The 13,268-nt window shown below is 38.5% G+C and overlaps 2 protein-coding genes across 3 annotated transcripts; one reads left to right on the top strand and one right to left on the bottom strand.

Moving 5' to 3' along the window:
* Positions 1-205: 205 nt before the first annotated feature.
* Positions 206-6,463, bottom strand: alad (aminolevulinate dehydratase). 2 transcript variants are annotated; one of them, XM_037753110.1, is made up of 12 exons: positions 6,310-6,463; positions 4,094-4,219; positions 3,831-3,881; positions 3,191-3,287; positions 2,866-3,001; positions 2,659-2,742; positions 2,096-2,184; positions 1,590-1,645; positions 1,410-1,497; positions 1,245-1,331; positions 977-1,106; positions 770-828 (listed from the first exon to the last, which is right to left on the bottom strand). In XM_037753110.1, exons 2-12 carry the CDS (start codon positions 4,210-4,212, stop codon positions 770-772), a joined length of 996 nt encoding a protein of 331 aa, XP_037609038.1. In that variant the 5' UTR covers positions 4,213-4,219; positions 6,310-6,463. The 2 variants fall into 2 exon arrangements, with proteins under 2 accessions (XP_037609039.1, XP_037609038.1); XM_037753111.1 differs by lacking the exon at positions 6,310-6,463 and having other exon boundaries at positions 206-828; positions 4,094-4,212.
* A 1,059-nt stretch (positions 6,464-7,522) lies between these two features.
* Positions 7,523-10,376, top strand: tmem203 (transmembrane protein 203). The gene is made up of 2 exons (XM_037753112.1): positions 7,523-7,658; positions 8,482-10,376. The coding sequence occupies exon 2, from the start codon at positions 8,753-8,755 to the stop codon at positions 9,167-9,169; it is 417 nt and encodes a 138-aa protein (XP_037609040.1). The 5' UTR covers positions 7,523-7,658; positions 8,482-8,752; the 3' UTR covers positions 9,170-10,376.
* The last annotated feature ends 2,892 nt before the right edge of the window (positions 10,377-13,268 follow it).

A 13,268-nucleotide genomic window follows, 5' to 3' on the forward strand; every position in this document is an offset into this window, starting at 1 on the left:
ACTGTCAGTATATTTGAATATTACTTGAACTGCAACTCTGACGTAATGACATTCAGGCTGTTTAAACTGCCACGCTGTGATGCTACGTAACAGACAGGACGTGCAAAAAGGTATCTAATACAGTCTTGGTAAGGTTGTCTAACAAAGTAAAAAGGTGGTGCATTACTAAATATGCATTAACTTGGAAAAAAATACACACACTTGGAGCTCTGAATGAATGATTTTATTCCCTCTGGTCAATAAGAGCTTGTTAGGGGATGACAGTGCTTAAGTTGAGGCATCAGTAACATATATATCAGACATTTGTGTTCCCACGAGTCATACAAATATACATTCCATAATCCCATTAGTGAAGAGAGATGACTGGCTTCATTTAATGCTGATCCCAATGACACACAGGAGACATCTCCTGATAGAAAACACCAACAAGATTGTCGATTTTTACATTTTAAGTGTTCAGCTCCATGTTAGCCCTTCAAAAGCTTTAAAACAGAAATATAACATGGATACAGGACTCTTTAAAAATAATCACTGCTGCAAATCAATCTGCTGCACAGATGAACACGTGCATACTGATATGTGAATTATCTCAAAACGTGAACAGAAAAAGTCAAATAAAAAGGCCTAAAAATTCACAGGTTGCCTGTTTTCATTCATTTTATTTCCCTTAGCGTTCTTTGTTAGCATGATTGAGTCAACTGCAGGTTTGTTCTTTTTAAAAGGAGTCTGTCTGTTGGTCCGTCTCTATGTCCGCCCAGCCTTTGGTTCTTCACTCCTTCAGCCAGCTGAGCAGCTGAGGTGTGTAATAGGTGATGATGATGTCAGCACCTGCGTCACAGAGCATTTTTGCATCAAGTCAGATTACATCTAGAGCAGAACTGAGACAATTTACAATAACATGTATCCATATTTGGGGACAAAATTGTTTTATTGCACTTATACATATATACCCCCCCGCCCTTCTTCCTCCTCTCACCTGCCCTGCGGAAGGCGGTCATGGCCTCCATCACAGCAGTCCGCAGGTCGAACGCTCCGGCCTGCGCTCCATGCCAAATCATGGCAAACTCCCCCGACACGCTGTACACAGCCAGGGGGTGAGTGGAGAACTGAAGAGAGACGTGTGAGGAAAAACTAAGATTAATCACAGTGCGTACACTTCCTCCAAATGGAAAATTATATTCAAAAATATTTTAAAAGATATCTCTCTGACATTTTGCATGACATTATTTGATTTAGTTACAGACCTTGTCCTTGACTTCTCTCACGATGTCCAGATAGGGCAGACCTGGTTTCACCATCAGCATATCAGCTCCTTCTCTCACATCTCGCTCCTACAGCAACAGAACAACGGTGAGATCTTCTACGTAACACCCGTAACCCGAATGTACACAGACGCAAAATCAACTTACCACAGCTCGGAGGGCGAGTCCTCTCGCTCCAGGAGGCAGCTGGTAGCAGCGTCGGTCCCCAAACGCAGGTTTGGACTGCGCAGCATCTCTGTATACAAAAAAAAGCAGCTTCAGTCTAGTCTCACCTCAAAGTGCTATTTCACTGATGAGTTTACACCTGATGCTGGAGCGCCTACTCACCTGAAGGGACCATAATAACAAGAGGCAAACTTTGCACTGTAGCTCATCACTGACGCCTGGAGGAGAGAGTAAAGAGACATCTTGTTATATATACTATATATATATATATACTATATCTTTCTTACTGTCAACAAATCCCATGAAAAGACCAAAACCAACAATGAATAGATCATACTAATAAGTGTTGTGTGTTTCTTCCTCTGTGATTTAGAGCTCCATTGTTGTGCAAAAACTATTAAAAACACATCAGTGAGTCACACTGTTGCACTGGATGACATGTCCTTCATTACAATGAACACACACTGTAGACTATTTTGACTCAATCCCACACACATATACTACTACTACTACTACTACTTATAGTGAAATTCAATTCCCTTTTTGCTGGAGACCCCCTGGAATCCCCTCAAGGACCCTCGTGGGTCCACATACCCATAAAACCACTGCACTAGAGCACCAAATGAGTATTAATCTACTCCTTAAAACTGCAGGGATTAGTCCTTTACCTTGTTTCCCAAACCATTGGATATCAGGGCCTGTTTTATGGCTCTCACTCTTCCATCCATCATATCAGAGGGAGCGATGATGTGACAGCCTGCAGAGCAACACGTGACCAAGACAACACGATTAGGGACGCACCTGTCAGTCATTATCGATCAGTTTGGTCGGTCTTAAATTAGTCAAATTTAAGATATGTGGTCTCTTTCTTTTTAACTGTAAAGTGTATCTACCACTAATTGCTACCTCCCCCAAATCCCAGAATACAAGTTACATGGTAGCTCTGGCTCTGACATGTGTTAGAACTCACTTAACGACACATACACAAAACTGAAAAGCTTGTTTTTCCACTTGCAATGTTTCATAGCCAAAATGACATAGATATAGACATATCAGCTTCTCTATCGAGATATGGGTGAGTGAAAATATGTGATGATAAAGGCTCAATAAATAAATACAAACACAGGTGTATCCCTAACTCTCACAGATTATTTCAACCAAATGGAGAGGCTCACTAAGGAGAAGGAAGAGTAGTGCTTATTTCTATTATATGTTTGGAAACAGGATTTACCAGCTCGGGCGTAAGCAAGAGACACTTCCGCCAAGCGCAGACAGCTGGCGTCATTGTTCAGAGTACCGTCATCGTTCAGGATACCTGCAGGAAACAAAAACAGAAAATAACATTAGTAATAAAATCCAAATGTGTGCACATTATTTCTGTCCTTTTTACGCTGCTCTTTGAGTGAAATGAAGATAAATCGTCAGAGGAGACACTGACCGCAGTGTCCATGTGATGTGTAGGGACACAAGCAGACGTCGCACGCCACCAGCAGCTCCGGGAACAAAGATCTGATCTTCTTCACCGCCAGTATAGCCGGCGTGTCGTCTGAGTCGGCACCCGAAGCCCTTTCGTCCTAACGGGAAAAGACGAGATCACAGTGTGTTTGAGTGTAAAGAAGCAGGTTTGCTGCCAATTTACAGAGGCTGGGTTGCTCATTTATGAGAGAAATAAATATTAGAAAAACTAAAAAAAGAGAAAAAGTACAAAAGCATCATAAGGCCTCTTTAAATTGTCTTTCCCCCTCTCTTTTAGTTTTACATACCTTTTCTATATTTGCAGGGACACCAAAAAGCAGCACACATTTCAAGCCGTTCTCCACAAGTGGCCGCAACATCCCCTCCACTTTGTTCACCCCGTATCTACGGATGGGAATACATATAATATTAATCAAAACACAAAAGGGTCTTTCAGGGAATGCCTGAAATCACAATGAAAATGATCATCCTCATCAAGTTTTATTCAAGAACCAGAAATTATATTATTAGAAATATTGACAGAAAATATCACATTTCCAACAGGAACTTCCAAGAACTGTGTGCAGTTCCGTCCCTGTGTGTTGTAATTCAGAAGGAAACAAAATGTGAAGGCAGGTTTGCAGTTTGGTTTTGTTGAGTGAGGAATAAAGGTCTAACGGATTCTCTTCTTATCTTGGTCCAGGTCCAGTGTTTGGCTCTGGGTCCGCCCTGCCTGACTGCTTTTATCTGAAGACAACACCCCCAGTGGGTTCACAGCTGCAGGGTGACACTGTGTGTCATGTGATTTTTCTTTGAATGAACACTTTAACCCCCCCAATCAACACACTTATGGGCAGAAACAAGTGCTCTAAATTGCTCATGAAAACAGGTGCTTTGTTGTTGCAGTTATGGGATGGCTATGATGGGATGTGTTGCTATGATTCTTACCTGGCCTGTTCCGGCAGGCTGCCAATGGGCTCCACAGCATCTGCACTGTCTCTGTAGGAGAGAGTGACAAAGAACCAAGATAGAGACCAAGTTCATTTAAGCGTAACGTCCAAAGTATTGTACTACATTCCACTCCTCGTGGTGAAAACATAGTTGTTGACCCCTGATCTCTGGGACATCAGTCAAACTCCTCTACAATTTATTTGTCCTTTCATGTGATTACAATCTGGATACATTTTTGGAAACATAGGAATTTAATTTACGTGATGAAGATGGGGTAGATGAGGTTGTCAGGTCTTAAATCGGCAGCGCAGGTCTGCCAGTATCGGAGTGTTGGGTGGAAATAGCCACTGTGGAGGATGGACTCCGCTGGTGTCTGCATCTTTCCTCTGAGACAGATGAGAGACCGTTAGTGATAGAAAACAAAAAGTTCCACAGGGGACTTTAGTCAGAATACCGCTCTCACACTCTTGTGTTTCATCTCAGCTCAGTCACCGTTAAAACTGACCAGGCATGCGTGATGCTGCTTCTCTAAACAGCAGCTTGGCTCTGTCTCCCTGCAGAATAAGCAGGCTGCAGGTTTTCAAACTCTATTAAATATGAACCTTTTATCTTAATGGGTAACCATTTTTTTCTCCATGCATTTTCTGAGCACCAATGATATTACTTTTGTTTTTCAAAGCAGAACAAAGATAATTTTCTTGAATTATGAATACATTTTATGTAAGGGACAATAAGGCTGGGCAATAATTCAATAGTATAATTTATACAATGTTGTGATATTAGGGCCTGCATTGCTAACAATGGTCTGATGTTACCCTTGGTGCAATAATATAATTCCCATTAAATGCATGACCTCGGATATTAAAGCAAAGCGGCAGCAATAATTATAACAATAATAACAATTATATTCCTGAGTAGTTCAAGACCTATTTTAAAACAAATTCTCAGGTCCATTCTTACTCAACCCGTTAATCTCTAGATCTTCATCCTCCTAAATTCCTCACTAGTAGAGGTCAGTTTTCAATAAGATTTAGGGGAACCAAATTATGGAGTAGCTTTTCACATCTATCAAAAAACTGTTCATCTGTCAAATGTCTCAAAAGTCGCTTAAAGGGTCATTTAATTGCTGTCTTGTAATTGCTTTCCTCATGTTGTCCATGTATCTGTTTTTATGCTTTTTATTTTTTCCCACTCACAATGTTGTTTGGTTACGATTGCCCAGAAGTCTTTATAGATATTTAAATCAATATCCTCCTCACAAACACTAACCATACACTTCCACACAACACACACATACTTGTCTTTTTTTAATATATATTTACTGTATTGTTATTGTTGTTATTATATATATCTTGTTCTAATTGTTTGTTATCACTATTATGTAGTCATATTATTTCTTTATATTAATCGTGTCTCTGGGAGGAGGCTTCAGATAAGCCCAGTGGGTTTTTGCCTCTTCCCGCACTGTATATTATTCATTTTTTTGTTATGTTGTATAGTCTTAAATTGTGCAAAACAAATAAACAAAAAATAAACAAATAAAAACCCACACATACTTGTCTTTTTTAATATATTTACTCTATTGTTATTGTTGTTATTATATATATCTTGTTGTAATTGTTTGTTATCACTATTATGTAGTCATATTATTTCTTTATATTAATCTTGTCTCTAGGTGGAGGCTTCAGATAAGGCCAGTGGGGTTTTTTTGCCTCTTCCTGCACTGTATATTATTTTTTCTTTTTTAATTTTTATGCTTTGTAGTCTTAAATTGTGCAAAATAAATAAATTTTAAAAAATGCCAAACTACAACTTTAAGATGACAAGCCATTTCTGTTACATGGAGCAGTGAACTTTAATACATTTATATTTTATACATGAGCTTGAAAATGCTGTAATTTGCTGGTGTGTCATTCAACCAGAACAGGCTAAGTTACTATTACAACATGTCATTATGTCACCTTCCTGCACTGTATATTATTCATTATTATGAATTCATATTATTTTTATTATTCATATTCATTTTTTTAATATGAATAATTTGTATTTATATAATCATATTCATATATTATTCATATTCATTTTTTGTTATGTTGTGTGATCTTAAATTGTGCAAAATAAATTAAAAAAATAATAATAAAAAAAATGCCAAACTACAACTTTAAGATGACAAGCCATTTCTGTTACATGGAGCAGTGAACTTAAATACATTTATATTTTATACATGAGCTTGAAACACACGACTAATGACTGCTCTATTTGCTCATGTGTCATTCAACCAGAACAGGCTTAGTTACTATTACAACATGTCATTTTGTCACCTTGACTGGGGAAAATACCTTCAAACTAGCTGTGTACTGCACTGGGACTGTTTTAGCCTCGACCCATAGCAACTAATGTCTTCAACTGGTGTTATTACAATCCAAAAATATCAATGAACACTGCATAAATGCTAAATAAAGACGGTGTACTTTACCTCTGAGTGTGAGGGTCTGCGACTTCTTCTTCTCCACACTTCAGTCAACTACCAGTGATAGTAATGTGTCGGTCACGAACGAGTCAGCTCTTTGAGCCGGCTCTTTTAAGTGAAGATAAGAGCCGGTTACCGTCCGAGAGCCGTTTTTTTTTTGTTTTTTTATTAATTCAAGGCAGAATGATGGGGACGATCTTCTCCGCGCCACGGGCACTCCATGCACTGACTGTGACTGAATGTTGTGTTAATGACGTCAGTGCGACAAATCAGGTGATGACAGACAAGGATCATACCATCAAGCAGGGGGGGGGGGGGGGGGGGGGGGGGGGGGGGGGCGCGGCGCGCTGACGGTGTACAGCAGGGGTGCCCAAACTTTTTCCCTTGGAGGGCCAAAACTGGAACTCAATGGTGGACCACAGGCCAAAAGTAAACATGTATTGTATTGTTAAGACGCAAAATGGTGCGAGGATCCCAAGTTCCCCTAATTGAATATTATGTTATCTTTAAAATTATTAACATCCTAAAACCCACCTGCTGAATACAATTGGGCTCATTTCCAGTCATACTCACTTTATGCATTTCCAAGACTGTTTAGGGATCACAGCGTGCAGAAATATTTAAATGCACCATTTTTAGAATAGGCAAAAATAACACATTTACACTGCATTAAAAAAACTGCATGGTTTTGCCCCAAACTGCATGTGATTATCATAATGTTAATTAATTGATTAATTATAAGGTTTAGTATAATTATATTGAATAATTTAAGTAATATATCTGCACATATACTAATCATAGATCAAAACAGCGCTAAATTTGGCTGAATTATAAAAGGCAGAAGTAGTCAAATGAAGAGCCGTTTGGGAGCCGAAAGAGCCGGCTCTTCTTGGTGAGCTGAGCCAAATGATCTGGCTCACTAAAAAGAGCCTGAATCCCCATCACTAACCAGTGTTTCTTCTTCGTTGGTTTGCGGGCAACTTGGGGTGCACTACCACCACCTACTGGACTGGAGTCTTATGTTTATTAAACTGAACTATATAAAGAAACCACTAAATATAAAATATTGTATTCGTATTAATATATATATATATATATGTAACATAAAACATACAACGTACAGTGATTATTACATGTTAAAACACGAAAAAAACATAATATGGAAAAAATTGCGAATTAAACCCAAAACTAGTCCTTTCGGCCACCGTACAATCCCGTTTTTTTCTCTTCCCGCGAGATTTCCCAGAAGGCGAGAACAAGAAGAAGAAGCTGCCATGCTAACGACTTGTTAGCTTTGTGTTCTGGCAGTTTCGCGTCCAGCTGGATGGAGGAGACAACGTTATTCTGTTATTAAGGTACATTAATGTGGGATGAAAGTAAAAATACATTTTTTATAAGCCTATATACGTGTGTTGTGTTGGTAATTAGGTGGTCTGTGTCATCTCTGACTGTCTGTGGTTAGCTCACATAGCTAGGAGTCTGTATCATCCATGTAATTGTAATGTTAATATTTACACTGTTAGTGTCACTTTAAAGTCAATCTGCCAGTCAGCAAGTATCTAACTGAGGTTAATCAGTCTGAATATTGAACTGACAATGTGGTGAAAGAATGATATAGCTGGAATCACAGCCTATTCCCACTAGCTGTTTACTAATTTAGTGATGTGATGTGATTTGGGGCCCTGTCTACTCATGCTTTACTAGACAATGTGTGGGTGTTTTCCTTTTCTTCATCAGTTCTGTCAGATGTAGCACATTGTATCCTCTTTTCTTTTCTTTTATTTTATTATTATTTTCTTTAAAAGGGACCATGTACAGTTTAAAACATAAATGTCACCATTTGATGCACCGTACCAGATTATAGCTTTAATCTAATTCACATCTGTAAGTCCCTTGACAGGTCAAAACAAAGAAACATACTACAGTCATACAAGAAAGAACATACAATACACAGCTACACACAATAGCACATCACAAAGTATGCTTGTCAGGTAAAAGCAAGTCATGAAAACCATGGAGTAAAGATCAGTGAGTACAGAGATGAGCAGCTTTCAACAGACGTTTTAAGTTGGTTTTGAAAATGCTGATAGAGCTGCAGCTCCTCACATCATCAGGCAGGGTGTTCTCCACTGATTTGTGGATTTGTTCTAATGTTATGTTTTCTTTATCGTACAAAAGGAAGGGTTTCCAGAGACTGGAGTCCTGCAGTCACCTCCCCAATCATCATCCGCCTCAGGGTGGAGTTGAAGATGTAGCCAAGAGTGCAGTGGGTCATCTCTGCAGTACCTTACCATTCCTGCCCAGGCATAATCAGTGACTTATCACCTCCCCACCCTCTGCCACCCTAACAAAGTGGAGCACTTTGGCCCCTTACCAGGGTTGCCTAGTGCGTGACTCGGCCGTCCTCAGTCAGTCCGTCCCCTGGTTGAAGACCCTGCTGTCCTCAGCTATGCTGTTCTCCCTGAGGGAACTGGTCCAGTGGCTGGGCTTTGCCACCTTTGAACTCTTCCTCCACCTGCTAGCTTTGCTTGTCTTCAGCATGCTGGTTGCTCTGCGAGCTGACCTGTTCACCCCCTCGCTGAGCTGGTGGCTGGTGTTCGTCCCGCTGTTTGCTGCCGACGGCCTCAGCACCTACTTCACGGCCATCGTGTCCATCCGTCTTTACCAGGAGAATGAGAAGCGCCTTGCAGTGCTGCGGCTCCTCTGGGTGCTGACGGTGCTCAGCCTGAAGCTGGTGTGCGAGGTGCTGCTGTGCCAGAAGCTGGCGGAGCAGGAGCAAGCCAGAGACCTGTGGTATGGCCTCATCGTCTCGCCGCTGTTCATCCTGCTGCAGCTGCTGATGATACGAGCGTGCCGCGTCAACTGAGGAGAGGCAGCTAGTGTAGTTGTGTTTTCACATCACAGACAACACAGGAACAGAGCGCAATCTTCATCTGCCATTAGAGATTTAAAGCATAACAATGGTGTGGTTTTTGTTTTGGCTCATTGCTACCTTTTTTTTTTTTTTTTTACAGAAAAAAACCCAAAACAATTTGCCATACACATGTTCCCAGGTCCATAATGGAGTGTGTATACATTTGTGTTTCTAATAGCTTCACAATGAACTGAAACTATCACTGCTCGCTTAAGTTATAATGCAGTATTTCAGTATACTGAAAAGTATTTCACTTTTGGCCGCGTAGTGTAAACATACTTAATGCTACCCATTGCTATAGTGAACCTTTAATTGATTCTGAGGACTGAATGGAAGCAAATTGTAACTAGAAAATGAATAATAATAATAATAATATTTTCTAAGCTCCCTTTTCATCAGGGTGGATTATGGCTGTAAGTTTTTGATACTTTTAGGAATACAAAAAGTCAGGGCAGTAAATGTGTATTTGGGACATGGTGTGCCTTTATATTGTGCAATCAATGGTAGACAATGAGCCATGAGGAAAATGTATACCAGTTATGTTTTAATACACATGTGCACACATCACATGTAAATTTAATAAACAGGTGAAACCGAAAGGCTGTAATGCCCCAGGCACCTTTTTTGGGCAACAGAGCTCAAGGAGTTGCTGCAGCTTTATTGCTTTTTCCCTTAGAAGAAGAAGACATTGCTTGCCAGCACAACTTGGTTAGGTTTATTATCATGTGTCTCACTTTGTTGCCTGTTACAGGGAGTGTTGCTCACACAACCCCAACCCCCAAGTTGCCTAGCTTGTCAATTCCATCAGTGAGAATGGTCTGAGCAGCAAGAAGCTGGTTCTGAAACTTGCTGTCAGCTCACAGCCTCACCCCAATGTAGAGGAACTGAATGTGATTTCCACAAGCAGTCAATTGTGTGCACACGTCTTCCCTGAATATTGCTGTTTATTTGTACAATATGTAATGTAATTTGATTTGAGCGTGATCCTACTTTGTGTATGTGCTGCATGTATTTTAAGGCCTCATTTTAAGGTTGTGAAATTATGTGTAATATGTATATGTTGATTTTTGGAAAGAAATTCCCCGAATCTTATTTATGTTCTTGTTATGGCACCCTTATTGTCATCTGTATATACATGTAAATAAACCATCAACATTTATCCAATGTCGTCCAATGAATATTTAAGTCTGGTAATGGGTGTTAGTAGATATACAGTAGTCTGTTACTGGGTTTGGTCTCCCTGGCCACCAGGAGGCACCACTGGCCTTTTATATGTGTGTGTAGACCATATTTTTTTTTTTTACATTTTTCATTTACAGACTCATGTAGGGAACATCAGCTTGCATATGAAACAACACAAACCACAAGATATACATATATACATACATAAACAGACAGTGCACACATGTATATGCATAAGGCAAAAAAACAGCAGTTAAAATACCATGGATGGTGTATACCACAACGTAAATGACCTTAACGATTTAAAAAAAATATTTGCACATTGTAGCTAAATTCTGCAAATACTGTTTCCAAAGCATAACTTTATTTTTAAATATTAATGTTTCCTACTTGTGTTTTACTGTAACTTCAGCATGTGGTGAAAATCAGTTTACTTAAATAATGCAACACACTGCATATCCTGTACATCTATTAGGGTTCTTTCAAAGATAAACAGCATTATTGTTGCATGTAGACATGTTCATTTTTTTATTTTTTTTATTTTATTTAACCTTTATTTAACCAAGCAAGTCAATTAAAGTGATGGATTGAGTGTTAACTCCTTAAAACTCCAAAGGCGAGCCCTCGCATGGTGATTTTCCAAAGGGGTCCCTTGACCTCTGACCTCAAGATTTGTGAATGAAAATGGGTTCTATGGGTACCCACGAGTCTCCCCTTTACAGACATGCCCACTTTATGATAATCACATGCAGTTTCTTGCATATAGTACAAATGTGTTATTTTTGCCTATTCTAAAATGGTGTATTTGAATATTTCTGCATACTGGAGTCCCAAAACAGTCTTGGGATTACATAAATTGGGTATCAAAGCCCAATTGTATTCATGCGTGATGATGTTAGTCCCCATAGTAGCCATTTGATTGTAGAGAGACTATTTTTTTAAAACTTGACCTCACTTTTTAAAATGACCTGTGGTGACCTCTATGATAATCACAGCCTCATGAAACTTTACAGCCACAAACTACAGACCTAGAGCATTCAGATGATCTAGCTTTCCTAGCTAGATTGACAATAAAAGGGTCTCTGAGCAGCTTCCAGAACAGAAGTGCTCGCCATCCAATAAAAATGCAGTTCTTGCAGAAATCTCCAAATGTCAAAAGTTTTTGAAACCAAATCACAGCATGGGTTTTTCTATTGTGTTCCTCAAGGTCTTGGTGTCTTAATGTGGTATTTTGGAGGGATTATTGATAATTTTTTATCAATTCTCAAATGGTAAAAAAATTGTTAAATTTAGCACCAAATCTGTGTAACAAATGGTATCAAACCACAAATTGCTGCAACAATTTATGAGACATTATAGAGCATGAGGATGACCATCATATACTTCGATCATAATGTTCTAAACCCTCATACACTTTCACAGTTTATTTTAATTAATTAATTAATTTATTAATTTCTATTTCTTATTAATGAATAGAACAACTTGACACACAAGTGCTGAGCTGCACCTCAAATTAATCTTCAGGTTCTCAGCTTTCAGATGATGTACACCACTACTATGTAACATATATTGACTTTTTATCTCGCCCTGAACATCCCCTGTGCCCCACCCCTACCCCTCTAAAAAAGAGGTTAAATTAGTGGATTTAATATCTTGCCCATGTAATATACAGATTTAAACTGTCAAATTTTAATAGATTAACCCCAAAGAAATATTAGAATCAGCCAAAAATAAAAGTGTATGTCTGTGATAGAATGAAAACTCCTTCTTTTTGACGTCACCAATCAAATTCCCAGAAATATTAGCATGACCAGCTACACCAGCTGTACTTTAATTTCTGCAGACACATTTTGACCTATTTCTTTTATGCATTTGATTATCTTCCTCCCCTGTCCTCTTTAGCCCTTGCTGTTCTTAATTATGGCTCGGCGATAAATGTTTGATGAGGTACAGTAATTGCTTGTAGTACCCAAGAATAGAACCTCTTAGTGCTGATTCATGTGCAGCAGGCTGTACTTCTCAGCTCAGGTGTTTACTGCAGCCGGATTATCGACAGGTGGCATCACCATCAAATGCTGAATGAATAGTCGTCGGCCTCCACCAGGCACTGGATATTCCCTACTTATACTACTACTTACCTGAACAAAAAACTATTTAGAGCTAAAGTATCCCTATACTGCATCAACTGCAACACTGGTTACAGAAGTAGAATGAGAAGAATTCTGGATTGATAACAAATTTATAGTTTGGTAAGGATAATTATATCAGTAATTAATTAATATTTCTGTATGACACAGATTAAAGGTAATAATTATAGTTAGAATAATAATAATTATAGTTAGACAAATGTAGGTACATTTAATTAGAGTATATGTATGGCTCAATAAGGAAGCTGGTTAATAATTAATAATTGACTTATGGAGAAGAGGTGGGATTAAATACATTTATACTTCTTCTCACTCCTTTTAGAAATATGTAAATCGAGGCATCAAGTGTTGACAATTTATTTTTCTTATGCTTTTCATTGTATGTAAATACTACTTGTTTCTGACTGTCCACTTGTTGGTATGTTCATTCTTTTTCTTTATTTTTTCTTTCTTTCTTTATTTATTTGTATTCTACATGTTTGAAATAAATTTTGAAATGAAATGAAGTACTGCAGGCGGTTTTAAAAGGAAAATTATACAAAGAAAATAAAAAAAAAAACAATGAATTCGGAACACTATTGAACTAATATATGTAGAAAAATAATAATAAAAAAAAGCTTTGTTTTTTTTAGAAATAATACTGTTTCACACATTTCTAATTGAACCTAGTTTTGCAATGTGTGTGGTTAGGTCTGTTATTCAATAATTACAACTTCTTAAAA

This window comes from Sebastes umbrosus, chromosome 19, assembly GCF_015220745.1.
Source record: "Sebastes umbrosus isolate fSebUmb1 chromosome 19, fSebUmb1.pri, whole genome shotgun sequence".
Lineage (NCBI taxonomy): Eukaryota > Metazoa > Chordata > Actinopteri > Perciformes > Sebastidae > Sebastes > Sebastes umbrosus.

Coding starts and splice junctions, on each gene's coding strand:
- alad (XM_037753111.1), bottom strand. CDS start 4,212: ATGCAGACACCAGCGGAGTCCATCCTCCACAGTGGCTATTTCCACCCA. Junction 3,882..4,093: donor ATCTACCCCATCTTCATCAC/GTAAATTAAATT, acceptor TCTCTCCTACAG/AGACAGTGCAGATGCTGTGG. Junction 1,107..1,244: donor TGAGAGAAGTCAAGGACAAG/GTCTGTAACTAA, acceptor GTCTCTCTTCAG/TTCTCCACTCACCCCCTGGC.
- tmem203 (XM_037753112.1), top strand. CDS start 8,753: ATGCTGTTCTCCCTGAGGGAACTGGTCCAGTGGCTGGGCTTTGCCACC.